Source organism: Syngnathus typhle, linkage group LG6 (genome assembly GCF_033458585.1).
Source record: "Syngnathus typhle isolate RoL2023-S1 ecotype Sweden linkage group LG6, RoL_Styp_1.0, whole genome shotgun sequence".
In the NCBI taxonomy this organism is placed as follows: Eukaryota; Metazoa; Chordata; class Actinopteri; order Syngnathiformes; family Syngnathidae; genus Syngnathus; species Syngnathus typhle.
Genome location: NC_083743.1, coordinates 18648206 through 18675872, shown reverse-complemented (window position 1 = coordinate 18675872; position 27667 = coordinate 18648206). Strand labels below are relative to the sequence as shown.

The following is a 27667-nucleotide window of genomic DNA, read 5'->3' as shown; positions in this document are numbered from 1 at the left end:
ATGACATCTTTAGGGTGCGTATTATGCATGGGGGCACACTATGCATGGAAAAACACGGTATATATTATTTATTCATATGATGTAAATAGTCCAACATACTGAGTTAAAGTAAATTTTCATTTGAGTCTTAATTCTGGGTCCCTCTTTCGTAAAGTCAGTGATAGGCTTAAGCTCAGTTTGAATATTATATGTAATTTAGTGTGTGTGCACTTTTTATTACTATGGGGCGTCCGAAGGCAACCAACAAAGCGGGGCCCTGTGTCGTTGTGGGGCCCAAAATCATGGACCCCACTCGGGAAACCACTCTAAAACAGCTTGAAATGCTCTAAAAACATGCCTCATGCATTTTTTTCACTTGCCCCTCACGGTAGCAATTTTGAGAAATGTGTGTGAAGTGTGTGTGCTCAGTAGCGGCCCCCCGACCGTGGCAAGTGGTATTGCAAGTATACACACTACAGGAAGTGTGTATGATTCAACCAATCAGGGCACCTCGTGATCCAAGTTGTGATTAAGAAAATAAAATGGTATTTCCTGTAGATTTAAACCAGGTAATTATTATTTTAGTAACCGTAGCAACTAAAATAGTGTAAACATAAAATTCCTGCATTACAATTGCAATTTATCTACATGTTATTTAATATTCATTACACTTTTTTGCTTTATAAAAATACGTTCATTCTTTTAAGCTTATTTAAAAAAATGTCTCGTGCATTTTTCATGTTCTAAACATAAAAATAAGATTCAAGATTCAAGAGGTTTTTATTCGCCATGTTTGAGCGTGCCAAACAAGGAATTTGACTTCGGTAAATTGCATGGTATTGCATGTGTTAGCTTCGTGCGGCTAACGGCTTAACAGCACTCCATAACGTGTGGTTAGCTTCATGCTGCTAAAACCGGCTTCATAACGTGTGACGGCGCCAGGCTGACTGCTCCTTGACGACACGCTGCTCCTATCGTAACACAACATACACGGTGAGTAAATCAACTGCATGTAAATACTAAGTACAAGAAACTGATGTAGAAATGCCTTAAATCCAGACCCCAAGGGGTTTATATGCAAAGATTATGGCTTAGGTTAGAGTATATTGTCACTCGGATGGCGTAACGTTTTTCCCTCAAAAAGTCCGGCTTTTTAACTTGTCATTCATCTTAGCTTGCAGTGGTTTTAAAAACAATGGTGTAAAAGAGAACGACAGAATGTATAATTGCTCCGTGTTCTATTCGGGATGATGTTTGAAATTAAACGAAATTTCGATGTGCAAATGGTGTGCTAATCGCACTCTGGCCTAGTTGCCAAAACCGCTTCAAAACTCGCCAAACACGGTGAAACACGTGTTAAAGATCAGTGTTATGATATATCTGCATGTCTTCTGTATGTCTCGTGGTTTTCTATTCTGGTGCATTTTTATTCTGGTATCATGCAATGTTTATCTCACTAGTAAGCCTAAGTGTGACCGGGGCATGTTCGGGTCAGGTTTGTGTGGGATTGTTTGGGGCTTGGTCCAGGAAGGTAGACTCATTGGCGCCAGACACATCTGGCTTCCATTAACAACTGCTAAGATACCACCATGCAGAGGTAGGGAGGCAGGCAGCGCGGTCATAGGTCAGCCAACAGCCCCATGTGCGCGCTCCCGCGTGGAGGGAAGCGCAAGAGTATAAGGTTTAGGGCGAGAGTAGACAAAGGGACTCGACATCTTGGCTAGGGCGCGAGACACTTCTCTCTGACATCGGTTGAATAAAATATTTCCCCAATCAGCCATGTGTGACTGAAGTCTTCCTTCCCCAAGCCAGCCACTTTTTCACCATCTTGTTTGGAAGACCAGCTGACCATCGAAGAGAATTTACCACAATTTTGGCGTCACGAACAGTTCTCTTGTCCTTCGGGGAGCCCTCGCCCGCCTGGGTGCGAGTATTGAGCGTCCGGCCGGCAGGCTGAGTTTGAGGTGAGAAGCTTTTACTCACAGTATCGCAATGTGCTCGTGCCTGGTGTGGGGGGGATGGAGTGGCTCCTAAGCGGGACAGTTAACGGGCCTGGTGTGCCAGTGGCTGGCAAAAAGGGGGGGGGGGATTTGTCTCCCCTAGCTGGATGTCGACGAGATGTGGATTTTGAAAGGGGGGAGTAGCCCCAATAGAAAAATGAAAATGTTCAATAAAAAAAGACAAAAAAAAAGAAAAAAGGCAAATAAAAATGGAAAAAAAATAGCATAAAACTTAATGGGGAATGTGCACAACAGTGTGAGTGACATGTCTGGTGTGAATGATGAATGAGAAAGAAAATGCTCCGAGAGAGGGCACGTGTAACAGGACAGGATGTCTGGGACATCGCTGATCGTCTGTCACGAGAGAAGAATAATAGAAAGTCCCATAAAACGTGGACTTTATTTTGGCGACAGATCCGATGGAGGATGGTAATTTTAGCTGTGTGATTGAGGCGAAAACACGGGTACGATTGAACACTGTGTGCGACAAGAGACGGGCACCACCAAGCCACCGGAGGCACAATTCCCGGGGTCGTGCTGGGACGTTGAGATCACACCCAATGTGGTCGTTGAGAGGTCCGGTGGGGGCATTTGTCTCTATAAGGGTCGCACGAAAAAGGGAGGCTTGCTGCAGACCGCGATTGGCAGAGCGGAGGAGTGCGCAGCCTTGGCATCCGTAACTGTGTGAACGAATGTGGGAAAATTACCGGCTGGGTCTGGGACCAGGGTGCCGAAGACAATGATGCGCGCAGACCACGTTATTTGAGCACTGATCAGATTAGGAGTTTGTGCGGGTTGGAGGTTCCCCCGGCTGACAGCTGGTGCGTTAGCCTCTTAGAGAGATACTCTTCGGGCAACTTACCGGGGCGAACTGGTGCGCTGCGGTCGTACCCAAGTCGTCACGGTCCGATTCCGATTGGCGAGGCGCACTGTAATAGCACACACTCCTGTCAAAGTCTGATAAAATTTACGGCTTGCAGCAGACCGCAATTGGCAGAGCGGAGGAGTGCGCAGCCGATAGAAATTGGAAAACGTGGAAAAAGAGGCCTCAGGAGGTTTAATTTTGGTATACCATGTAAGCAAAGTAATTGGTGTGCACACTGAAGTTAAAAATCTGCAGTATAAGGGGAAATGCAAAGCGCTCTTAGGAGAAACAAAGACAAGAAGTGCAAAGGGCATGTTTGTAAGTGCACCTGTGCACGGTAAAAAGCCACAGAATGGCCAAACCGCATGGAAGCGGTTAGTGAGAAGCTACATGAGAGATGGATTCGAATCCCTTTGTCTGTGTTCTATGTTTGTGCGTAATGTCTGTAAAGTTTCTGTCAGTTGTCGTCGTTCGTCTGAGCTGTGTGCGCGCTTGGTGTATGGGGTGCGCGTGCGTGCGGATGCGTGTGAGTGTGTGAGCTCTGCGTGCGCGCTGTGTGTATTGAGCGAGCGTGCGTGCGCGCGGATAGGTGTGTGCACGTGCGGTTGTGTGCGCGCTCGGTGTGTGTGCGTTTATGTGCACACGCATGGGGGAAGGAAGACGGCATGCATCAGAGAATGTTCAAGAAAGGAGGGGGCCCTGGGTGCTCCAAGGCGCGGAACGGTGCTATATCGGCAAAGGTGGGGGCCGGCGAGACGCGCGGGCCTGGCCAGACCGTGGCGTCAACATTGATACGCTGACCCCCCCCTTGTCCGGGGGCGCTGTGCCGAGGAGCCCGCAAAGGCGGGGCTGGGTCCCCCTCGGTAGAGGTCAATGTCGATGAGAAATGAGACATGACGAGGGGAGATAAAATCTTGATGAGCAAAGGGTGCATGATCAACAGCGAACGTGCATGATTGAAACTGAAACATCACTGGCACTAATGTTTAACAGTTTGCAATAGGCAAGAGAGAGACATGCTTGAAATACTCATTAAAATACTAATGTATGTGTACCTGTGTGTCTTAAGAAAAGAGTTGGGCCGTGGTAGCAGTGATTTATGGCAGGACGCTACACATTCGGCCCAAGACCGATAGGTGGGGGGAGAAAGTGAGGAAAGGGGGGTTCGCTCGTAAATTAAGAGAGAGCCTGTTGAGGGCAGCTAGCGGCCCTAGTCCATCTGGCAACTGATGAGAAAGTGAGTGATTACGTTAACTTGAACAAGATTTCTATTTCTCCTGTTTGCATAACGAATACGAGACGGTGGACGCACACGTCTCCTCCCAGAGGACAAAGAGACACGGACGGAACTCCCAGGTCGTCTGAGGAAAAGCTTCGTGGAGCGCCGCCCCCAAATTCTTAAGGCCAGTGTGATTTTGTCCACAAACTCTTGTGTGTTACTCTCACTCGGGAACAAGGTATTACATAGCGGGCTTGACAACAGACTGATCGACATAAACTGATGTAAGGTTGTTTTCAAACAGGTGACATCTCGAATCTTAATCTCAGCACAGGGGATTGGGGGGTCATACCTATACGGAACCAAACACATATCGGACCAACATACTTGTATAACGGTCGTGAGAAACATCTGAAGTTGGCAAAATCTGATTGCATTGTCTTATGTGTTTTGTGACCTCTGGTGCTTGATTGTTTTCTAAAAAAGAAAAAAAAAAAAAAACATGGGGGACAGGAGCCTTACCAGTCCAACAGTGACCCCCATAGAGGTTGTGGTGAAAAATAACCCGCTTATCAAAGGGGTTAAAGAAATTTCGAACAAATGGAGCAAGAGATGGCCTGACATTGAGAGGCCTTGGCCGGTGGAAGGGACTTTTAACCGGGAAGTACCATTTTTTTCCGTGTATAGTGCGCCCCCATGTATAGTACGCACCCCTAAAAATGGCATGCTGATACTGGAAAAAAGCTTGTACCCATGTATAATACGCACCGAATTTTTATGAATTTTTTTTAAAAAAATTTTAATTTTTTTTTTTTTTTTTAAGTCCCAATGATCGTCACACACGCAGGGAGGCAATGGGTCCCATTTTTATAGTCTTTGGTATAGTCTTAACTAGGCTGGATGTAATTTTTTTTGTTGGCGTTGATTTCTCCGACTGCCCGTAAACGCACCACCGCGCTCCGTGCGCATGGAGCGTGTTTGAAGTGAACAGCAGAGAAGAAAGGAACAAGGCAAAGTGTTGTGAAATAAAATATTACCTGTAATACGGATTTAGGTAGAGAACTGAACTCTCGCTCTTTATATAGCTGACGTGTCTTGCTCATCCGTTCTGCGCATCTGTAATGGCGGCCTCCGTATGATATCCGGTTTGCGTGTGTGCGAGAGCGAGAGAAAGCGAGAGAGAGAGCGTGCGAGAGAAAGTGAGAGAGAGAGCGTGCGAGAGAACGCTCAACCGTAGCGCGCCGCCGACCGCCCAACTGCACCGGGCTGGCCGATTATTGTGACAGAGCCGTCGCTGAAATTTAGAAGATATTTTTAAAGTCCTGATGTACTTTCTAAAATTTAAGTGGACCTCAGTGCGCACTGCGCAGGGAGCTTAATTTGGTGCGGTCGCGCAACCGCAGCGCGCCGGGCGCTCACTGTCGCATTGCTTAAAGAGCGCCTTTGTGTTTTAGGATGAACAGCAGAGACCAAAGGAACAAGGCAAAGTGTTGTGAAATAAAATATTACCTGTAATACGCATTTTGTTATTTGCTGATTGAAACTGCTAATTAAACTGTGAATTGAAACTAATAGGAAGAAAACAACTCTCGCTCTTTATATAGCTGACGTGTCTTGCGCATCCGTTCTGTGCATTTTATTTCACAACACTTTGCCTTTCTTCTCTGCTGTTCACTTCAAACACGCTCCATGCGACCGCAATGCTCTCGTATCAGACGCTTGCTCGATCACCTGCTCGTTTGCTGTCCCGTGCGCGCACGAAGCGCGGTGGTGCGTTTACGGGCAGTCGGAGAAATCAACGCCAACAAAAAAAATTACATCCAGCCTAGTTAAGACCATACCAAAGACTATAAAAATGGGACCCATTGCCTCCCTGCGTGTGTGACGATCATTGGGACTTAAAAAAAAAAAAAAAAAAAATTAAAAAAAATATTTTTTTTTTTTTTTTTTTTTTTTTGTACCCATGTATAATGCGCACCCCGGATTTTAGGACAATAAATTAGTAAAATTTTGCGCACTATACACGGAAAAAAACGGTAATTGAGATTATACGTGTACTCGTATTGACATACAAAGCAGGAGTCAAAAAAGGGAAAAAAGGGGAAAAGAGAAAGGAAAAAAAGGAATTGGAATTGGGATTGTTGAAAATATTTGACAAACAGGGACAAAAATTGGATCAGGATCTTAAACAGAAAAAAGAGGGAATCACAGCTGATGTACTGAAGAATGTGGAAGAAGCTAGGAAGCTAATGGAAAAAGTTAATACACCTTTCTCACATGTGGCCCTGGTTAAGAGTCCCCCACCGTACGATGTGAGTGATAAACGTAATGTCTATCCGCAACTCCCGATAGTTAACCAAGAAGGTAGCTATCAGTTGGAGACCGAAGACAAGGGCATCGCCGAAACCGGAAGAGCTAGGACCACCATTGTTATGCGTCCTAGCCTGACCCATAAGAGGAATAAAACTCGACATGCGACAGAGGGGAGACAAGGGCCCACCAAGAGGGAGCTACAGGATGATAGCCAGAGTGACACAGAAGGAGCAGAGGGGGGCTACGAACCCGTAATCAAAAGCATGTTGAGAAGAGCGGAGAAAAAAGGACGCACCCCAGGGAAAAAGACAAGAGCAATGACAGATGTAAGCAGTACGGAGAGCGGAAGCTGCGAGGACAGCTGGGGAGATGAATGCCCTGTGCCTACTTTACGCTCCACCCCAGTTGCCATGGAGCGCTTTAAGGAGCATTGAAGCCAGAAAAGAACAATGCTTGGAGGAGTTAGAATGGAGCGTAGAACCAAGACAGCAGGAGGATCTAGAGGAACAGTTGCAAAAGTTAGAGGTGGCCAAGCTTGAGTTGAAAAAAGTGCCGTCCAAAATGCCAGGGACACCGTTTGGCCGGGAACAAGGATCGACCCGAGCAACCACAATTCTGCCAGTGATGGTGAGGGGACAACAACTGGAATACAAGCCATGGCAAAGCTCGGATATGTCAGCTGTCCTCGAGAAGTTGCCTACCATCCAAGACGGAGCGCACCCATGGATCTCCAAGTTGGAGGAATGTATGGTGGGAACTCAGTTTGCAATAGGAGACATTAAGAGGCTATTGGCCAATGTCGTAGGAGTTCATGCCATGAGGGACGTCTTGGGGAAGGCAGGACCTAAACGCTTTGCCACAACGGCAGCGAATGACTCTGAACTGTTTGCGGCAGTCCGGGGCCAGATGTGGGGAGCACTGAAGGCAGCGTACCCGACCAATGTGAATCCGGACAATATTGTACTCGAGCCCCTGGGACCTACAGAGAACCCCCGCTCGTACGTGGCAGGAGCTTATCAGACTTGGAGGCATGTCACAGGGAATGACCCCGACACGACCCAAATGGAGAAATCTATCTTGCGAGGGAAGATCCACATGGGTCTGCCCCTGCCGGTGAGGAGCAAATTGTCCGAAGTTGTGGGGCTGGGGAGCATGGCCATTAATGTGTTCACCGATCACATTGCGCATCAAGTTGAATGGTTCAGGAGGAAAGAGCTGGCTCAAAAAGAACAGGATCAGGAGGTGGTGAGAAGATTGAACCAGGTGCAACTCGCGGACAGTAAAAAGGAGAAAAAGCAGATGGTCATGGGACAAGCCCCACCCCAACAGATCTTATTGCAGCCCCCGCAGCCCGCTGGCCAACCACCGCAGGTGGCCATGGCAGTGCCCGTCAGTCTAGCACCACAACCAAATGCAGTCCTGGGGCACCAGGGGGCGTGGAGCCAGGGGAAAGGCAGGAAAGTCAAAACCCACAGGGGGCCCGGGACAGAGGTCTGACGCTTGTTATAATTGTGGCCAAGTAGGACACTGGGCTCGCGACTGCAGCATGCCCACAAGAGGAGGCTTTGGAGGAGAGTCCAGCAGCCATCCCCCGAAACCCCAGGGCCCGGTGAACCCTTTCGGGGGCCCGGAACCTGGATTCTAGAGGTGCCCGGTGGGCCCAGAGGGGCGGATGTCAGCTGGTAGTGTCAGGTCCGGAACGAGAGCCAACAATAACAGTGAAAGTAAACAATCAACCGTTGACAGCGATGGTTGACAGCGGAGCGGCTTTCACTTGCGTCCAGCCCGAAGACGCTATTCATCTCCCCATGTCCGGTCATTTCGTAAGGACAATAGGGTTCGAGGGTATAAAACAGCTGATCCCTTCCACAAGACCAGTAAAGCTCTGCTGGAAAGATCAAACAATAAACATACCAGTTTTGGTATCGGACCGTACCCCCATTGCCCTCCTGGGCAGAGACACCCTGTGCAGATTGAACTGCACCATAAAGTGTTCTCCTGATGGTTGTGTGGTCGAGGCCTCACACGAGACATGCCATAAGGTGCTGATGCAGTCAAAACTCAGAGAAAGTACGCCTACAGTGTTCTGGATCGGTGACATCAGCAATGACCTGTTGAAACCTTTCAGGAAATGGGAAATGTTCATTTATGCCAACACCTACGGAGCAAGGGTCCCCGAATATCCGTATCACTGCACGCTCCAGTACTCCAAAGACTCAACACAGGCCCAAGCGGAAGAGTGGTTGCAGCAACAACCCCGCGAAGTGCAACTAAACGGAGCTTGCATCATCCTGGGACCACAGGGAGTGGCCATGAAGATGCACAATGACGGATACCTCAACAAGGAATTCAAAGTCAAGGACAGCGTCCCCCACGTGACCTTGATGGTGTCGGAGGACTGTGAACAGCAAAATGTGGGAGAGATGATGTTGGAGGCGGAGGCACTCAAATTTGTCCCACTAAAGGAGAACCATGCTCTGTGGGCGAGTGATGAGAGCCGATTTATGAAGATCATGATTTCAGCACAAGGATACGGGCGACCTCAAACGGTGCAGCTGTCGCACGAATCCGTCCTCAGTGTGGCAGCGGACCGTCTCCAAGAGGAGATGCTACAACAGGTGCCCGAGCATGTGTGGTCACGCCATAGTACGGACATTGGACTTGTAAAGTCAGCGCAACCAGTGAGAGTGGACCTTCGACCTGGCTGCAAGCCTCCGTGGAAAACACAGTACCCACTGAAGGAGGAAGCAGTGCGGGGGATTGAGACACAGATTGAAGGACTGCTTGTGGCAAACATGTTGACAATTAGTTGTACTAGGTTCATCTTGTTTTTTCTTTTTCAATTACTTCTCTGGTTCTTCTATATCAAACAAATTTGTTTTAGGTTCATTTACCTGACATGTTTCGGCGGAATCTTCCGCCTTCATCAGAGTCTGATGAAGGCGGAAGATTCCGCCGAAACATGTCAGGTAAATGAACCTAAAACAAATTTGTTTGATATAGAAGAACCAGAAAAGTATGTTGACAATTACACAAACGCCTCTTAGCAACACGCCAATATTGCCGCTGAAAAAGCCAGACAATTCCCACCGGCTGGTACATGATCTCCGGGCGGTGAACGAGGTGGTGGTTGATAGGGTGGCCGATGTACCAGACCCACACACCTTGCTGACACAAATTCCACCTGACGCGGAATGCTTCACGGTGGTGGACTTGTGTGGCGCATTTTTCAGCGTCCCACTCAGCCGCGAATCGCAAGGACTTTTTGGTTTTACATTCAAGGGTCAGTTCTATCAGTACCAGAGACTTCCGATGGGCTATAAACATAGCCCCCATGTGTTCAACAAAGTGCTAAGAGATGATCTTGAAGGGTTGGAACGACAGGTGCAGAGCACCGTCATTCAATATGTGGATGACATTATTGTCTGTGCATCAGACGTCAAGACGTGTCACAAAGATTCAATCAAAATGTTGCAAATTCTCGCGGAGAAGGGCCACAAGGTGTCACAGAAAAAACTCCAATACTGCCAATTGCAGGTGGACTATTTGGGCCAGAAAATATTGCGCGCATTGAGACGTATTTTGGATGGCCATTTGGAGGCTATAAGAACGGCCCCGAAGCCCAGAACTGTCAGGCAGATGTTAACGTTTCTGGGCATCGCGGGTTATTCAGGCTCCTGGGTGGAGGAATACGCTAAATTAGTGGGGCCTCTGAGGGCCATGATCAAAGACATAGGCAATAATGAACTCCACGCAGTGCTAGATTGGACACAGGATGGCCACATAGCATTTGAAACCATCAAAGCGAGATTGCAGGAGGCTCCGGCTTTGGCTTTACCGGATTACTCAAAGAATTTTGTCTTATTCACGTCCACCTCGGCGGGGGGTAGGTTTGCGTGTGCAGTCCTCTGCCAGCCTACAGGGACCGGGTCCGGACCCCAACCTGTAGCCTACTACTCAACAGCTTATTCCGAGGTGGAGATGGGACTGCCACCCTGTTATCAAACGATGGTGGGAGTCTATTTAATGTATGATAAAGCCTCCTCCGTCACGATGGGCTATCCTGTGACCATTCTCACTCATCATAGCTTTCGGACTCTTCTGAATCATAGGAAGTACACCTTGACAGAGTCCCGACTCAGAGACTATTACAGGCTCTTGGAGCAAGAGGATGTCACTCTGGCAAGGTGTACTGCAGTAAACCCAGCTGACTTTTTGCCAACTTCAGAGGACGGTGAGCCCCATGATTGCGTACATGAGGCGGAAAGGTTTTCCAGATTGCGGTCAGATTTACAAGCCATCCCCCTGGGGGAGGCGGATTTAGAACTCTGGACGGACGGCTCTTGTTATCGAGTCGGGGAGGCTTTGTGCGCGGGCTACGCGGTTATCCAACCGCACGGAGCAGAATCTGTGACAATTAAGGCCGAAGTCATACCACAGCCGGCGTCAGCGCAACTTGCTGAATTGGTGGGGTTAACAGAGGCGTGCTTGCTCGCGGAGGGAAAAAGAGTCACAATCTACACAGACTCAGCATACACGCATAGTGTGTGCCACTTGTTCGGTGCGGTGTGGAGAAATCGGGGGTTTAAAAAGACCGACGGTTCTCCCATACAACATCATGCTCAGATATTGAAGCTGCTAGATGCGATGATGAGGCCTAGCGAGATAGCCATCGCAAAGTGTGCTGCCCACAAGTCACATGCGTCTAGAGCAGTGCTTCTCAAATAGTGGGGCGCGCCCCCCTTGGGGGGCGCGGTGCTATTCCTGGGGGGGCGCGTGTGACCCTGGGGAACAGGCTTTTTTTTTGGCAGTACTAGAATAAAGTGTAATTGCGCGTTTACTACAGCAGGGGGCAGTGGCGCTCTCATTGTTACTTCTGTCACGTTTGCGACAGTGCAACATTTTACGACTTACAAGACAAGTTAGGATAGTCACGGTGGGGAGGGGGGGCGCGAATAGTTTTCTTCTTGCTAGGGGGGGGCGTAACAGAAAATAATTGAGAAGCACTGGTCTAGAGTCACACAAGGTAATAGACTGGCAGATGAAGCGGCCAGGGCTATAACAAAGGGTGATCGGACCGACAAAACCTTGCTGGTCACGCACGAGGTTGACCTTGAGGACAAGGTCACGCTCCGTGATGTGACCCTGATGCAAGAGGCAGTTAGTCCGATCGACAAACATTTGTGGGTGTCAAGGGGGGCGTGCCGGGACTCAGACGGGGTGTGGAGAAACCACGAGGGCTTGGTGGTGGCCCCGCCAGATTTGTTAGGCCTGCTAATACAAGAGGCACATGGGCTAGCCCACGTGTCAAGGGGGGAGGTGAAGCGAAAAATAACAGCAGAATATGGCTTTTGGGCGCCATATTTGCTCAAACAAATCGATCATGTCATCGGGAAATGTGTAATCTGCTTAAAAAACAACGTGAGGCGAGGGGTAGCTACCCCCACGGGTTACATCCCGACTCCAAATAGCCCCATGAGGGAACTGGTGGTGGATTTTGTCGACATGATCCAATCGGTCGAGGGGAAAAGATACATGTTAGTGGTCGTAGACCGGTTTTCCAGATGGCCGGAGGCGTGTCCGACTAAACGAAAAGATGCTCAGTCTGTTGCCAAGTTTCTGTGCCGCGAAGTCATCTGCCGATGGGGGCTTCCGGATAGGATTTCGTCGGACAACGGAAAAGAGTTTGTGGATAAAACGGTCAAGCTAATTCTTCAAAAATTGGGAGTCAAAGTCAAGTCAAAGTCAAAGTCAGCTTTATTGTCAATCTCTCCACGTCACAACAAACAAAGAGACCGAAATTACGTTTTTCTCTATCCCACGGTGACGAGACACGTAACACGATAGACATACAAGTACGCGACACAATATAAAAACAAGAAGGCAAAAATTCAAACAATCAATAGTAAGAGTGATGAATAAATAAAAAATAAACAGATAACACAATAAATAAGAGGAGCAAAACGGAGCCAGCAAGCATAGCGCAAAAGTAAAAAACATCATAAACAAAAAGGCACAAACAATAAATAATAAGAGTAATAACAAATAATAAATAAACAGATAACACAACAAATAAGAGCCAGTGTGCATACAGACAGTACAGACAGTAAAAGTACAGGACGCTACGCAGAATGGGGGAGCGAGTTCAGGATCCTAACAGCCTGGAGTATGAAGCTGTTTGAGAGTCTGGTGGTGCGGGAGCGCAGGCTTCTGTACCTCTTCCCAGAGGGCAGAAGCTCGAACAAGGAGTGAGCGGGGTGACTCACATCACTCACAATCGTGGTCGCCTTGCGGGTGAGATGGGAGGTGTAAATGTCCTTCAAGGAGGGGAGCGAAGCACCAGCAATCTTACCAGCCGTGTTCACTATGCGCTGCAGGGCCTTCAAGTTGTAGTCAGTGCAGCCGCCACCCCAAACAGCAATACAGCTGGAGAGGACGCTCTCAATGGTGCCGCGGTAAAATGCAGTCATGACGGCCGGAGGAGCGCTCGCTCGCCTGAGTTTCCGCAGGAAGTACAGGCGGCGCTGGGCTTTCTTTGCCAGTGATGCGGTGTTGGTGGACCAGGAAAGATCCTCACTGATGTGCACCCCCAGGAACTTGGCGCTGCTCACTCTCTCCACCACAGCACCGTCGATGGTCAGCGGCAGGTGTTGGGTGCGACCCTTCCGGAAGTCCACAACAATCTCCTTGGTCTTGTTGACGTTCAGCAGGAGGTTGTTGTCCCTGCACCACGTGGTCAGAAGGTCAACCTCCAGCCTGTATTGAGTCTCGTCTCCCTTGGTGATGAGACCCACCAGAGTCGTGTCGTCAGCAAACTTCTCTATACGGTTGTCGCTGTAGGTTGCAGTGCAGTCATGCGTCAGGAGGGTGAAGAGCAGCGGACTGAGCACGCAGCCTTGGGGGGGCCCCGTGCTCAGCGTGATGCTGGCGGAGATTTTGTCGCCAACACGTACTACCTGTGGCCTCTGACTGAGGAAGTCCAGTAGCCAGTTGCAGAGGTAGGTACTGAGGCCCAGCGCGTCAAGTTTGCTGATGAGGCGTTGTGGCACAATGGTGTTGAAGGCAGAACTGAAGTCCACAAACAGCAATCTCACATACGAGTCCCTCCTCTCCAGGTGGGTGAGGGCCGAGTGGAGGGCAGAGCAGATGGCATCCTCAGAAGACCGTTTGGCTCGGTACGCGAACTGGAAGGGGTCAATGGTGGGGGGGAGAACGGATCGGATGTGCTCCATGACAAGCCGCTCAAAGCACTTCATGATGATGGTCGTAAGTGCCATGGGGCGGTAGTCATTGAAGCAGGACAGAGCGGGTTTCTTCGGCACAGGTACGATGGTGGCAGCTTTGAAACACGACGGGACGATGGCCTGCTGCAGGGAAGTGTTAAAGATGTCCGTGAAGACATCCGTCAGCTCACCAGCGCAGGCTAGGGGCCGTATATCACCCACAAAGCCAAGGCATTTGCGAGAAAATGAACGGCGTTCTAAAAAACAGAATTTCCAAAATTTGCCAACATACGGGCTTGAATTGGATAGCTGCCTTGCCACTGGCACTAATGGTATGCAGGTCAAGTGCACTTCGCGACTTGCACTTGACTCCTCACGAGTTGGTGACCGGGAGACGCATGCCGTCACCGTGTCTGCGCACCAGTGGCAAAGGCCCAAGCCTGTCAATTTTGGAGAACGAAATGAAGGCCTATGTCAAACACCTAACCACGGTACATAGGAACATTTCCACCTATGTTGTCAACAGGCAAAAACAAGAAGAAGTGCAAGAGAGACTCGAAGCGAACACTAAAGACGCAGTTCAGACAGGGGACAAGGTGTACGTGAAAGTGTTTCGCCGAAAGTGGTTCAACGAAAGACAGCAGGGGCCATTTGAAGTTGTGCGCTGTACAGGGACGGCGGTGCAAGTCAAAGGGTCGCCAACGTGGTACCACCTGACACACTGCGTCAAGGTACCCAAGGACGAAGAACCCAGAGGAGTGAGTTGCTCCTGCGACAACCCAGAACGACTACCAGAACGAGAATCACCAGAGGACCAGCATCGGGAGGTCGACAGGCATGACCAAGATGTGGATGCTGTTGGGCCTGCAGCTCCTGTGCCTAGCGGGGCCAGGGTCAACACAACCAATGCCCGGGAAGGCCAACAGTTCAACTGCATCCATCTTGGCGACGCACCCAATGCAGCCGGGAGCGACGCCCCACAGTGCGGTACGACCGAGTCAAGTGCGGCTGGACGGGGCCCCCTCGGTGGACAAGGTCGTCCGGCGGAACAAAGCGGCAGACGTCCAGTCCGCCGCAGAGTCCGACCGAAACGTTACGTGGAGCAGTGTTGAAGGGGTGGTGGGAGGCGCCATCACGCTGCCGTGCAGGTGCCCCAAGGAGAAGGGGTCTCGGTGCACACGCACCGCCCAATGGGAGGACAATGCGGGTAGCGTACTTGCATTGGCGGGCCGAACATTTGCGGATGATGTACTGTTTCTGAATACAAATAAACGGTTCGAGGTGTTGGGGGATTGCGCGTTGTACATGACCAAAATTGGCGGCACTGATTTCGGACAGTATAAATGCACCTGTTTTAAATGGAGGGGGAAGAAGCGGGCCGCTCGGAGGAGCACGGCAAGGCGATACGCATTAATTTCGTGAAGTTGGGAGAGAAAAAGCCGGGTGCTAAATGGCACCCAGGAAGCTCGATCGCTGGGCTTGCCGAGAAGGGGTTAGCGGTCGCGACCAAGAACGTCGCCGCGCCCCTGTTAACAAATGACGGTACCGTTGTAATCCAGTCGGGCGTCTCGGACGGCATTGTGACGACGGTGGAGGCCGAGGGGCCGTTGCCTGACGTGGCGAGGCCAACTGACCCAGCGTTCGCAGAGTTGGATTGGTCCCCGACGGAGGGGCGAGATAACTTGCGTAGTGTGGCGCGACGAGCGGCTGCATGGAGGGCTTATGGGTTTGAGGCCTCGGCATTATCGGGGGTCGACGAATGGGCGAGGAAAAATATGTGGTACCAACTGACGGCGCATTCAATTAAGTCCTCCAAGACGATGAGTGGGCCATGTCTAGTCCTGGTCAAGACGCCTAGTACACTACAGGCGGTTTTTCAGACCGTCCCTGTGCCAGTGTCCGACAACTGTCAGCTCCGGTTGCTGCTTTGGTTGGTGTATGAGCAATCGTGGAAAGCGCCCGAGACCGATGCTCAGGTTAGGAAGGTTTTCGAGTCCACGGGAGAGTGTGCGTGGATAAGTGAACGCCCCTATCTAGATTTGCTTGCCGTGCATGATGATATCCGGGTGGGGGTGCCAGAGTCAATAGAGGTGCCATCGGTAGGGGTGCCCACTTGTTTTTGTTCTGTGTCGCACGGGGGACCCGGGGTGGCTATGGGGGTGGCAGACTGCAAGGCCTACTTCATGCAATTCCCGGTGCAGAAGGGGGGAGAGAGAGGGGCCGTCCTTCCCGTGACCTTCGCGTTGCCGGGCACGCCACGCGTCGTTACTGTGAGGATGGAGAATCGTACAGTACCTGGTAATGCCACCATAGGTAATCTTAGAGACGTATGCGGGTCTAGGGCCTATTTGTTTTTGCCTTACGGATGGGGGGGGTTGCTGCTATCTGGCGACCTTGAGACTCCCTTTCGAGGTGATGCCGATTAGGAAGGGCCACAGGCCCCAAGGTAGCGTTTTCGGTCATGTCCCGAGTCGGGCTAAAAGGGAGATGGCGGCGTTTCACACTACAGAGGCGTACCACTGGAGGATTAGCCTGGGGGAGAAGTGGGGACTCGGGATTTTCCCCTGGTACGGGGTTACGTTTTTGGCGGATCATATCGATAACATTACATATACTCTCCAAGGTTTTGCAAACGAGACAATCAAGAGCTTCAGGCAGTTGTCGCTTACCCAGAAGAGCCATCGCTTGACCCTGCTTAAACACGACATGGCCTTGGATTATATCCTGGCCCGGCAAGGGGGGTTGTGCGTGTCCCTGAATTTGTCGGATGACGCCTGTTACACTTTAATCCCTGATAACACGGACAATATTACCAGTGTCATTGACGCGCTCAGAACTATCCGGGACTCTTTTGGGCCTTCTGAGGGCGCCGGCTGGTCGGCTATGGGCTGGCTGTAGGACAGGGTGGGGCCTATGGGGGCGGTACTGGTTCAGTTGTTGGGGGCGCTGGGGATATCATTGTGTGTAATGTTTTGCTTTTGCACAGTGATATTGACGTGCGCGAAGGCCATGATGTTGCGGTGGTTCGGCGTGGTGATGCCGGGGGACCAAACCCAGATGCCGTTGATCCCGGTTGGACGCGGGGTGGGTCGGGGTTTTGTGGAGGAGGTGCTGGTAAATGATAGGTACCGGTTTTAGAGAAATGAAGGAACAAAAAAAAAAAAAAAAAAAGAGGAAGAAATGAACCATTATACAATGGGGTCGCCCGGTTTGCCAGGTGTTTTAGCTTAGACTTTGCTTATTTTTTCATATGGGATTGCATGATTGTGTTTTTGTTTTGCTTTTCTTCATTGTTATGTGGTTTGCCCTACAGTGTTGCCCGGACGATGTCCGGGTGGGGGGATGGAGAGGCCGTCCGGTCCGTGATCGACATTGCCGTGTTCCTTTTACCAATGTTGCAGGTGTGCCTTGCATTTTATGTCATTATCATCACTCAATGCTGGCAGTAGTTCTCGTTCGTTGCAGGACGCTTGGACGCTGACCGGGGCCTTTCTAGGGATGCTAAGGACGGTGGAATGGACTTGGGGACGTTTCATGGACAGCGGGCCCTGGGCAGCGCCGACCGGTGCTCCTCGACGAGGAGGCCCCGGTGGACTGGACATTGCTGATGCACGCACTCGCACACGCAAGGGGTGGGGCAACACTGGGGGTGTGTGGGGCGTTACTTTGTTGCATGCTTTGATGGCTTGTTTGTGTATACCTCACTGTGTTACCTTGTTGTTGTTGTTTTTTTTTTTTGCCATGTTATTTGCTTTGTTATGTTACCTCGTTTGCTTACCCCGTGGCATGTTTACTATTCGACATTATATTTTGACCGATTGTATTTGAAGGTCGTGGTTCCGTTTGTTGCTGTGTTTAGGGCTCATGCTACGCTTTGTGAAATGTGATGTGTGCCGGAGCTCCCTTCACCTGGCTCCCGTCAGGTGAGAGGCGCCTCCGGGGGTGTAGAATGGGCCTCCCTCTTTTTCCTCGTCATTAGATTGGCGGGGGGTTTTCGACGGCGGTCCGGCAACTTTTTGGGGCTTCTAACGGGCCACAGCAAACTTTTCCTCTCCAAATTGATGGCGTTGGTGATATATTACCGAAGGGGAGTGTGCGGACGGCGTCAATCAGTTAATGGGGTTGGGGGATTCGATCTTGGTCAAATGTGGTTCCTGAGAGGCCTCAGATTGCTGTCAGGGAGGAATTTGCTATTAAATTAGGTTGAGCTTTCCTAGTTAATGTAACCTTAAGTAGCATGCCTTGCAGGGCTGTGGACTCGGTTCGGACTCGGGGACTCGGACTCGGTCGGACTCGGTCATTTTTGCCGGACTCGGACTTGGACTCGGTGCTGATTTTGACCGAGTCCACTGAGTCCGACAATAAAAAAAATACGTTCAATTTTATTTTCATCATGCTGCTGAGAATGCGCGTAGGAATACTGTCCACAGCTCTGCTACGGTTACAGAGGCGTTGCTACACTAAAGGGAGGGGAGATTGTGTCTGTAGCAATGCTGATTAGCTAAAGAATGCAGTGTGGTGTAAATTAGCACTCAACCAGCTGTTCGTCTCCCATTGTTGGCTGACTTGTCCGCGAGTGAGATCAGATAAGAGATTCAAGAGTTTTTATTCGCCATGTTTGAGCATGTCAAACAAGGAATTTGACTTCGGTAAAAACACACCCTCTGTTCAACATTTACCGTTTTTTTCCGTGTATAGTGCGCCCCCATGTATAGTACGCACCCCTAACAATGGCATGCTGATGCTGGAAAAAAGCTTGTACCCATGTATAATACAATGTTTATGAATTTTTTTTTTTTTTTTTTTTTTAAGTCCCAAAGATCGTCACACACGCAGGGAGGCAATGGGTCCCATTTTTAAAGTCTTTGGTATGGTCTTAACTAGGCTGGATGTCATTTTTTTTGTTGGCGTTGATTTCTCCGACTGCCCCTAAGCGCACCACCGCGCTCCGTGCGCACACGGCGGCTCTGTATGGGAGAGACGTTGAAGAGGAATAAAAACACCCTTGGAAACCAAAACTTGCCCCTCGTCGTGACTCGGAGCCGCAACAAATGTTTCGGATTTGTGTAGGGTACATTGTGACAGACGGCAAACTAGCAGGTGATCGAGCGAGCGTCTGATACAAGAGCATTGCGGTCGTATGGAGCGTGTTTGAAATGAACAGCAGAGACGAAAGGAACAAGGCAAAGTGTTGTGAAATAAAATATTACCTGTAATACGCATTTTGTTATTTGCTGATTGAAACTGCTAATTAAACTGTGAATTGAAACTAATAGGTGGAGAACTGAACTCTCGCTCTTTATATAGCTGACGTGTCTTGCGCAACCGTTCTGCGCATCTGTAATGGCGGCCTCCGTATGACGTCCGGTCCGCGATGGAGATTAAAAAACAAACAATATTTGACAATAACACACCATCGAGGATTGCACCATCGCATCAAACGATGTGTCGTCAATTATGAATTTTACTAAGTGTGTTGGGCAGGATGGCTGAATGCGATGCACGATTGACAACAAACAAGAAGAAAGGTGAGTTTTATTTCGGGGGAGATTTGTCATGTCTCGTCCCCAGTTTTGCTATGTGTCTAGGTTGCCATAGTTTCTGTTCGTGTCACCCCGCTCTTCCTGTGTCACCTCAATCGATGTAACGTGTTTTGTATTTAAGTCCTGTCTGCCCCTCGCTCACCGTTGGATCATTGCATGTGTTACTGTCATTCTGTTCCTGTCTTTGGTAATGTCACCCTGTCTTTTTGTTCCACGACTTTGTCGGTCAGTCCTGTTGTTGGTTTTGTTGTACCATGACTTTATTTAAAAAAAAAATAAGTAAAATAAAAATAAATAAAAAAAAAAAAAAATTAAAAATTTTTTTCTTTGTACCCATGTATAATACGCACCCCAGATTTTAGGACAATAAATTAGTAAAATATTGCGCACTATACACGGAAAAAAACGGTAGGTGACTAACAACACTCAGGACATGTGAATAATGGCAAAAACAGTGTAGATAAATTCAAAAAGATAACTTGAATTGCAGCTTACCTGTGGAACAATGCAACTAAACCTTTGCTAGACTTTATCTACTTAGTAAATTAACACACAATAACAATAAGTAACTTGTCCTAAACACTTAAACAAACATTGAGTAAATATGGGATAACTTTTACGCAACTACTTCAAACTGTATATAACGCTTGACAAAGAAAAACAGTTCTGACCAACAACAATCTATGGACCAAATCAGAACACTTCGCCTATGCAAATATGCTCTGCTCATTGTTGGTGAAAGCCTCTTACAGGAACAAAAACACACACATAACAAAAGGACAGTAAGGACTCGGAGACAGATGGCTGACAGGGAACAAAAGACATCTCTGTCACTAAAGTGGAAGAATTTAAATAACAGGAAAGTCATAACAGGTAAATGAAAAGGCTTTACTTAAATTATTCCAACAGGCAGGGTAAATGTTAGCGATCCGACGTCCAATTGGAACGTCGCCTCACTTTTACGTCCGCGCTCTCAGCAAGGGAACCTATATAAGCCGAACCAGCCAGTGTGAAAGCAGTTGCGTTCGTTCTGCATGCTATTTTGTCCCTCGGATAATCATGGCATCCAGAAAGAGTCATGTGTGGACGTATTTTGATGTGCAAGAAGAGAAGGTCGTGTGCATCGTAAACGATACATGTAATGCTTGTTTATCGATGGGTTCTGCTGGCGCAAATCAGCAGGCCAACCTGAAGCGCCATCTCAAGAGGAAGCACCCAGAGGCATTCGCGAAGGTAAGCTTTTGATAAGTGGATTACAATTGATTTCCGGTATAATACTGTGTTGAGATTACTATAGTCGAACATAACAAAAATTCCTGAATTCAAACTCAAATCTGTCCAAAGGTGGAAGAGGAGAACAAAAAGCCAAAAACGACAGCGACGCCTGGTCCATCGCAGATGGCTCAGACATCGATGATGAAGTAAGTATAGTCTGAAATGTTTTTTTACATCTTTACAAATGATGAAAAATGTATCGATCAAAACTCAAAACGAAAATTGCAGATCGTCAGATACATTATTACTTTGGCCATTTCACTAATGATTTTATTTTTTTCTCAGGTTTGTGACAGCGAAAGTGACGCGCAAGACGATCCAATACATGGTGGACCGTGAGGAGTTTCAAAAGGCGGTCATTTCTCTGATTGTTCATGATGGCCTCTCGCTCATAACATTCCAGCAGTCGGCTATGCGGACACTGCTAGGGCCTGCTGCTAATAGCTCTCTGTCAGCCTAGACAGAGATCAGATCCGCCACATGGTGGTGGCCGAGGCCGACAGGTTGAAGGAGGAAATCAAGTCGGAGCTGAGCCAGGAATGCGTATTCATCAAGGCAGACGCCGCCACCAGGCTCATGCGGAACTACATGGGCATCAATGGATGAGGACGAGGGGGGCGTCAATCTGGATGACGAGGTCCAGCTTGAGAAGTTCGCTGGGATTCAGGATGCCGATTTTCGAATGATTCATCACATGCGCTGTGCTATTCACACGCTGCAACTGGCAATTCGTGACGGATTGAAGGCGGAGCATGTCATGAAACTACTGGATAAAGTCCGACGGGTGGTGAAGAGACTGCGGACCCCCAATCTGCTTGCTGTCCTCCGTCGTCGAGGAGGTCTTCTCCCTGTCGTCGATGTGCCCACCCGTTGGGGAAGCACCTACCTCATGACAAAACGGCTCCTTCATCTACGAGAGCATGTCCAGGACTTGGAAGCTTGAGACCTTGGCCACGATCCTCAAGATGCCATACGATGTCACGGTCAAGCTCCAGTCGGCCTCAATCACCCCCGGCAGCTTTCTCAAGGAGTGGTCGGCCTTGAAGGCAGCGTTGCGCAAGCAGCCCCCTCTGGCTTCACCAATCGCCAATTCAATGGAGCAACGAGAGGACAAGCTCTTCGACAATGATTTTTTTCTGGCAGCCGTCTTCGTCGATGTGCGTTACCGCATTCTCCTCAGCGAAGAGCAGATGGAGCGCGCCAAGAATGGCCTCCGTGCCGTTGTGAGGCGAATCCGGTCTCGTACCCACCACCACCTGGAAGAGCCGTCGATGGAGGCCGAGGTTGATTGCTCCACATCGACGGAGGAGGATGAGTTTGAAAAACAACTTCAGCATTGAGCGCCGCCAGCGTTTGTCGGCCGCCACCTCGCCAACCGACATAGATGAAGACATTGGGGCAATGTTGGCACTTGGTCGATTGAAAAAGAGCCCATTTGTTACAGCTGATCGTTATCCGTCCGGCCTCAAGGCAGCGACTTGGACACTAACAGCAATGCCAATCAGCCAAGTCAGCGTAGAGCGCCTGTTTTCCGGGCTCAGGTTCATCATGTCTGATCAGCGCGGCACAATGAAGGCTCACTTGGTTGAGGCGATTTTGTTCCTAAGAACAAACTCAAGTCGTTGAATTGAAACTTGAAAGTATCTGTTTATTGTATTTTGTTTATATGTTTAATAAACCAAAAAGCCATCACAAAACTGTTGTAATTATTTAGATTTTGATCTAAATTAGCCTTGAATAAAGACTAAGCAGTCACATGAATTAACAGATAAAATGGACAGCCGGACTCGGACTCAGACTCGGACTCGTGGTCAAGAGGCCGGACTCGGACTTGGACTCGGTGCAAAAATCCGACCGAGTCCACAGCTCTGATGCCTTGGCATGATTTAGGATGAGACAAATAGGTCCAAATTGTAGACGAAAACCATAAAATGGTTGGGGGAAGGTTTTTGGATGTACCGATGTCATTTCGTGTCGAGTTGTTGCACTTGTTGTGCCCCGTCAGGGGGGAATGTGGTGAATTTTTATTCTGGTATCATGCAATGTTTATCTCACTAGTAAGCCTAAGTGTGACCGGGGCATGTTCGGGTCAGGTTCGTGTGGGATTGTTAGGGGCTTGGTCCAGGAAGGTAGACTCATTGGCGCCAGACACATCTGGCTTCCATTAACAACTGCTAAGATACCACCATGGAGCGGTAGGGAGGCAGGCAGCGCGGTCATAGGTCAGCCAACAGCCCCATGTGCGCGCTCCCGCGTGGAGGGAAGCGCAAGAGTATAAGGTTTAGGGCGAGAGTAGACAAAGGGACTCGACATTTTGGCTAGGGCGCGAGACACTTCTCTCTGACATCGGTTGAATAAAATCTTTCCCCAATCAACCATGTGTGACTGAAGTTTTCCTTCCCCAAGCCAACCACTTTTTCACCATCTTGTTTGGAAGACCAGCTGACCATCGAAGAGAATTCACCACACTATCATGTAAGAATGCTGTCTTTAAATAACACAAGTATTCTGACGCACATAGAACTATCCAGAAATTAGCTAATTAGCTAGCGCTAATCGCTATGCTACGTTCACTTTTCAAAGGGAAAGGGCTGTTTCAGTCCTTTTTTGGATCTGGTTGGAACTGTGACTAGTTAAAATAACAAAGCTCAGCTTCAAACCGACAAACATGTTCATTAATATATCATTATTTTCTTAAAAAGATTATAGAAAAATATTCTTTGTTTAATCATTCTTGTTCTGTTATTAGGCCAGGCTTATTCCCTCAGGTTTTATACAGTGGATGATAACAAATCTTTTACAATTAATTTAGAGTGCTTGTTAAAGTTCTCTCTGCCCTGTTTTGAATTATTTTTTAGAGCCAGAAATGTCCAAAAGGAAAGCAAGAAAAAAGCCTGCTGATGAAGCAACCTTTTACATTCAGTCATCAAAGGACAAACCTGGACTAGTAGAAAGATTTATTGATGATCAAAAAGGTAATAAACTCATTTTTAGACCATTTATCCTAAGTATTGATTTATTTCTTTTAGAAAATGACACAAAAAACAATCAAATTCAGATTGGTGGTTGTATTTCTCTTTCTAAGCAATAACTTAGTATTAAAATTGTAAGATAACACCACAATTATTTGGTTAAAGGTGTATCTAAAATAAATATTTTTTCATAACCAATGGTTTTATATAAAATGTCCTTGCAGGAAGAGACGTGTTTGCTACTCAGCCCTCTGAACAAGGAGATTTCATCTTAGAATACAGGGGTCAACTTCTGTCAGTAGAAAAATGCCAAACAAGCAAGTACTCTGAAAAGGAGAGTACTTTTCTCTTTGACTTTGAATGGCAGAATCATTACTGGTGGTATGTATATCCAAATATTTTCTATACAAGAATTATGAACTCTAGAAAGAGACGGAAATAAAATACCCTAAATTAGTGAGTCACTCAGAAGAAATATTTCAAAAACACATCAGGATTGTGACCTTAACATTTTTTCTAATTAGTGCTATGACGTTTTGTTTCCCTCACAAATTTTCTTTTGAAATGTTGCAGGTTTTTATTTCAGTAAGCTAACTTTTATCTTACTAAAAGACTTGTTATATTATACAAAATGTTTGATTTCTTTTTTTTCTTTCCTAGTATTGATGCATCAACAGAGGATGGCTCTCTTGGAAGATTACTGAATGACAACCACAAGTCTCCAAACTGCACCATGAAAAAAATAATAGTAAATGATGAGCCCCATTTGTGCCTTTTTGCCATCAAAAACATAGAAATGGGAACTGAAATCGATTACAACTATGGTGATTCTAAATGGCCATGGCATGAAGAAGTAAGTCATTAAGATCAAGTATGCAAGTTGGAATATTAATTTGTTATGAAAAAAAAAGGAAGATATTTGTCTCTTTTACTTGAATTACTCTCAGGCTCCGGTGGCACACACACCTATAGATGGGATTGTTGAAACATGCTTCCATGTGAAGTCCAACCAAACCAATCATTCACACACACATAATAACAGATTTCTGAAATATGGCTACTTGTGGGGCCCTCCGTATGGCTCTAAGCTTGTCTTGGTTATTCCAACTGAGGCAATCATTCACACACACATAATAGATCTTTGAAATATGGCTACTTGTGGGGCCCTCCGTATGGATCGAAGGTTGTCTTATGTTTTTACATCATACTTTTGGTTACGGACATTATAGAGGCTGTTTATATTGCAGCTATAGTTCCACACATCCTTAGCAGCTGAACGGCTAAAGTGTCACGTTGACTGATGCTCCACTACATCCATAAAGATGCTGTTATAGGACCTGATGAGACTTCCAGAACTGACTGGAACACTTTAGTTAGAAGGGCTTGTTTGGTTTGGGGGACTAACTTCACATGATTTAACTATACAAGTCTTGAGTCTGTCATTTGTGGTGTCTGTATGATGTTGGTAAGTTATTTGTGGTTTCAATTCCAGGTGACAGGCTCTCAGGCTCCGGTTGACGGTGGGCAGCTTGAACCAGACAGATGTTTGCTGGACTCTTACTCTGATGATAGCATCGAACAACATGTCAGCCTACAGGTAACATTCAGTTAGACTTTGTTGTAAGAAATAAACCTTGTAGACCTTTTCTTGTTCTCTTAGTTTACAGCTTTTAGTTTGAAAGCTGTTCTTTAGTCAGAAGGTACCTTAAACAGCATGCAGCCAACCATTGGATCAAACGGTTTTAGTGGTTCTCCTCATGGAGCCTAAACGAACCAGTGGCACACACACCTATAAATGGGATTGTTGAAACATGCTTCCATGTGAAGTCCAACCAAGCCAATCATTCACACACACATAATAACAGATTTCTGAAATATGCCTACTTGTGGGGCCCTCCGTATGGCTCTAAGCTTGTCTTGGTTATTCCAACCGAGGCAATCATTCACACACACATAATAGATTTTTGAAATATGGCTACTTGTGGGGCCCTCCGTATGGATCGAAGGTTGTCTTGTGTTTTTACATCATACTTTTGGTTACGGACATTATGGAGGCTGATTATATTGCAGCTATAGTTCCACACATCCTCAGCAGCTAAACGGCTAAAGTGTCACGCTGAATGATGCTCCACTACATCCATAAAGATGCTGTTATAGGACCTGATGAGACTTCCAGAACTGACTGGAACACTTTAGTTAGAAGGGCTTGTTTGGTTTTGGGGACTAACTTCACATGATTTAACTACACAGGTCTTGAGTCTGTCATTTGTGGTGTCTGTATAATGTTGGTAAGTTATTTGTGGTTTCAATTCCAGGTGACAGGCTCTCAGGCTCCGGTTGATGGTGGGCAGCTTGAACCAGACAGAAGTTTGCAGGACTCTTACCCTGATGATAGCATCAAACAACATGCCAGCCTACAGGTAACATTCAGTTAGACTTTGTTGTAAGAAATAAACCTTGTAGACCTTTTCTTGTTCTCTTAGTTTACAGCTTTTAGTTGGAAAGCTGTTCTTTAGTCAGAAGGTACCTTAAACAGCATTCAGCCAACCATTGGATCACACGGTTTTAGAGGTTCTCTTCATGGAGCCCAAACGAACCAGTGGCACACACACCTACAGATGGATTGTTGAAACATGCGTCCATGGGGGTCCAACCAAGCATATCAGTCACACGCAGATAATAACAGAATTCTGAAATATGCCTACTTGTGGGGCCCTCCGTAAGGCTCTAAGGTTGTCTTGGTTATTCCAACCAAGCCAATCATTCACACACACATAATAACCGATTTCTGAAATATGGCTAATTGTGGAGCCTTCCGTTTGGCTCTAAGCTTGTCTTGGTTATTCCAACCGAGGCAATCATTCACACACACATATTAGATTTCTGAAATATTGCTACTTGTGGGGCCCTCCGTATGGATCGAAGGTTGTCTTATGTTTTCAGATCATACTTTTGGTTACGGACATTATGGAGGCTGATTATATTACGGCTATAGTTCCACACATCCTCAACAGCTAAACGGCTAAAATGTCATGCTGAATGACGCTCCACTACATCCATAAAGTTGCTGTTATAGGACCTGATGAGACATCCAGAACTGACTGGAACACTTAAGTTAGAAGGGCTTGTTTGGTTTTGGGGACTAACTTCACATGATTTAACTATACAGGTCTTGAGTCTGTCATTTATGTTGTCTGTATGATGTTGGTAATTTATTTGTGGTTTTAATTCCAGGTGACAGGCTCTCAGGCTCTAGTTGATGGTGCGCTGCTTGAACCAGCCAGAACTTTGCAGGACTCTTACCCTGATGATAGCATCAAACAGGATGCCAGCCTACAGGTAGCAGTCAGTTAGGCTTTTTTGTAAGAAATAAACCTTGTAGACCTTTTCTTGTTCTCTTAGTTTACAGCTTTTAGTTGGGAAGCTGTTCTTTAGTCAGAAGGTACCTTAAACAGCATTCAGCCAACCATTGGATCACACGGTTTTAGTGGTTCTCCTCATGGAGCCCAAACGAACCAGTGGCACACACACCTATAGATGGGATTGTTGAAACATGCTTCCATGTGAAGTCCAACCAAGCCAATCATTCACACACACATAATAACAGATTTCTGAAATATGGCTACTTGTGGGGCTCACCTATAGATGGATTGTTGAAACATGCGTCCATGTGTCGTTCAACTGACTGTCGTTGACTTTTTAAAATATCTCATTTAAATTATTTTGTCGGACTATTGTACATAAAGTGAATGTATTCTTTATGCAGTCTTGTTCTAATTAAGTTGTCAACTAAAAAGTGCTCTTCTCATGCCCTTAGGTAAAGAAAAAGTTGTAAAAAGAAGCTGGACCCCAGAGGAATGTGCTGCAGTAAATAAACATTTAAGGAAGTATATATTGACAAATCAGGTTCCTGGTAAGTTTGACTGCGAGAGATGCATTGCTGCAGAACCACAAGCACTGAGTAGCAGAGACTGGAAAGCTGTTAAGTACTTTGTCAAAAATAGAATAACCACCATGAGGAGAAAATATGAGTGAAAGAGCTTCCCTTAACAGAGGTAGAAACACATGGCTGGTCCTGTTTCACCATTTGTTCACTATTTGTCATGTGTGTGTAGGTGGACCTCTTAAAGTTGAAATACTAAAAGCGAGCCCCATAACTGACTAAAAATCTCATGTGTGTAAAGGTGGACCCCGCAAAGCCTGAAGGTTAGAAACAGGCCCCACATGTGACGGAAAAACTGACATGTAAAATAAAGTTTTGAATTGTGTTTATTGAAA

At 47.3% G+C, this 27667-nt stretch overlaps 2 protein-coding genes across 4 annotated transcripts; both read left to right on the top strand.

Moving 5' to 3' along the window:
* The first annotated feature begins 293 nt into the window (after nt 1-293).
* LOC133156190 (N-lysine methyltransferase KMT5A-A-like) lies at nt 294-27667 on the top strand. 2 transcript variants are annotated; one of them, XM_061282000.1, is made up of 8 exons: nt 294-972; nt 23276-23392; nt 23614-23770; nt 24050-24242; nt 24882-24986; nt 25705-25809; nt 26624-26728; nt 27207-27667. In XM_061282000.1, exons 2-8 carry the CDS (start codon nt 23284-23286, stop codon nt 27222-27224), a joined length of 792 nt encoding a protein of 263 aa, XP_061137984.1. In that variant the 5' UTR covers nt 294-972; nt 23276-23283; the 3' UTR covers nt 27225-27667. The 2 variants fall into 2 exon arrangements, with proteins under 2 accessions (XP_061137984.1, XP_061137985.1); XM_061282001.1 differs by lacking the exon at nt 26624-26728 and having other exon boundaries at nt 302-972.
* On the top strand, nt 13125-19077 carry LOC133156219 (uncharacterized). Of its 2 annotated transcripts, none has more exons than XM_061282045.1 (2): nt 13125-17000; nt 17049-19077. In XM_061282045.1, the coding sequence occupies exon 1, from the start codon at nt 14958-14960 to the stop codon at nt 16023-16025; it is 1068 nt and encodes a 355-aa protein (XP_061138029.1). In that variant the 5' UTR covers nt 13125-14957; the 3' UTR covers nt 16026-17000; nt 17049-19077. The 2 variants fall into 2 exon arrangements, with proteins under 2 accessions (XP_061138029.1, XP_061138030.1); XM_061282046.1 differs by having other exon boundaries at nt 17046-19077.

Excerpts from the sequence above, each read along its gene's own strand:
- LOC133156219 (XM_061282045.1), top strand. The coding sequence starts at position 14,958 with ATGGAGGGGGAAGAAGCGGGCCGCTCGGAGGAGCACGGCAAGGCGATA.
- LOC133156190 (XM_061282000.1), top strand. The coding sequence starts at position 23,284 with ATGTCCAAAAGGAAAGCAAGAAAAAAGCCTGCTGATGAAGCAACCTTT. Across the intron at positions 23,771-24,049 it reads TGGCAGAATCATTACTGGTG|TATTGATGCATCAACAGAGG; the intron begins GTATGTATATCC and ends TTTCTTTCCTAG. Across the intron at positions 24,243-24,881 it reads AATGGCCATGGCATGAAGAA|GTGACAGGCTCTCAGGCTCC; the intron begins GTAAGTCATTAA and ends TTTCAATTCCAG.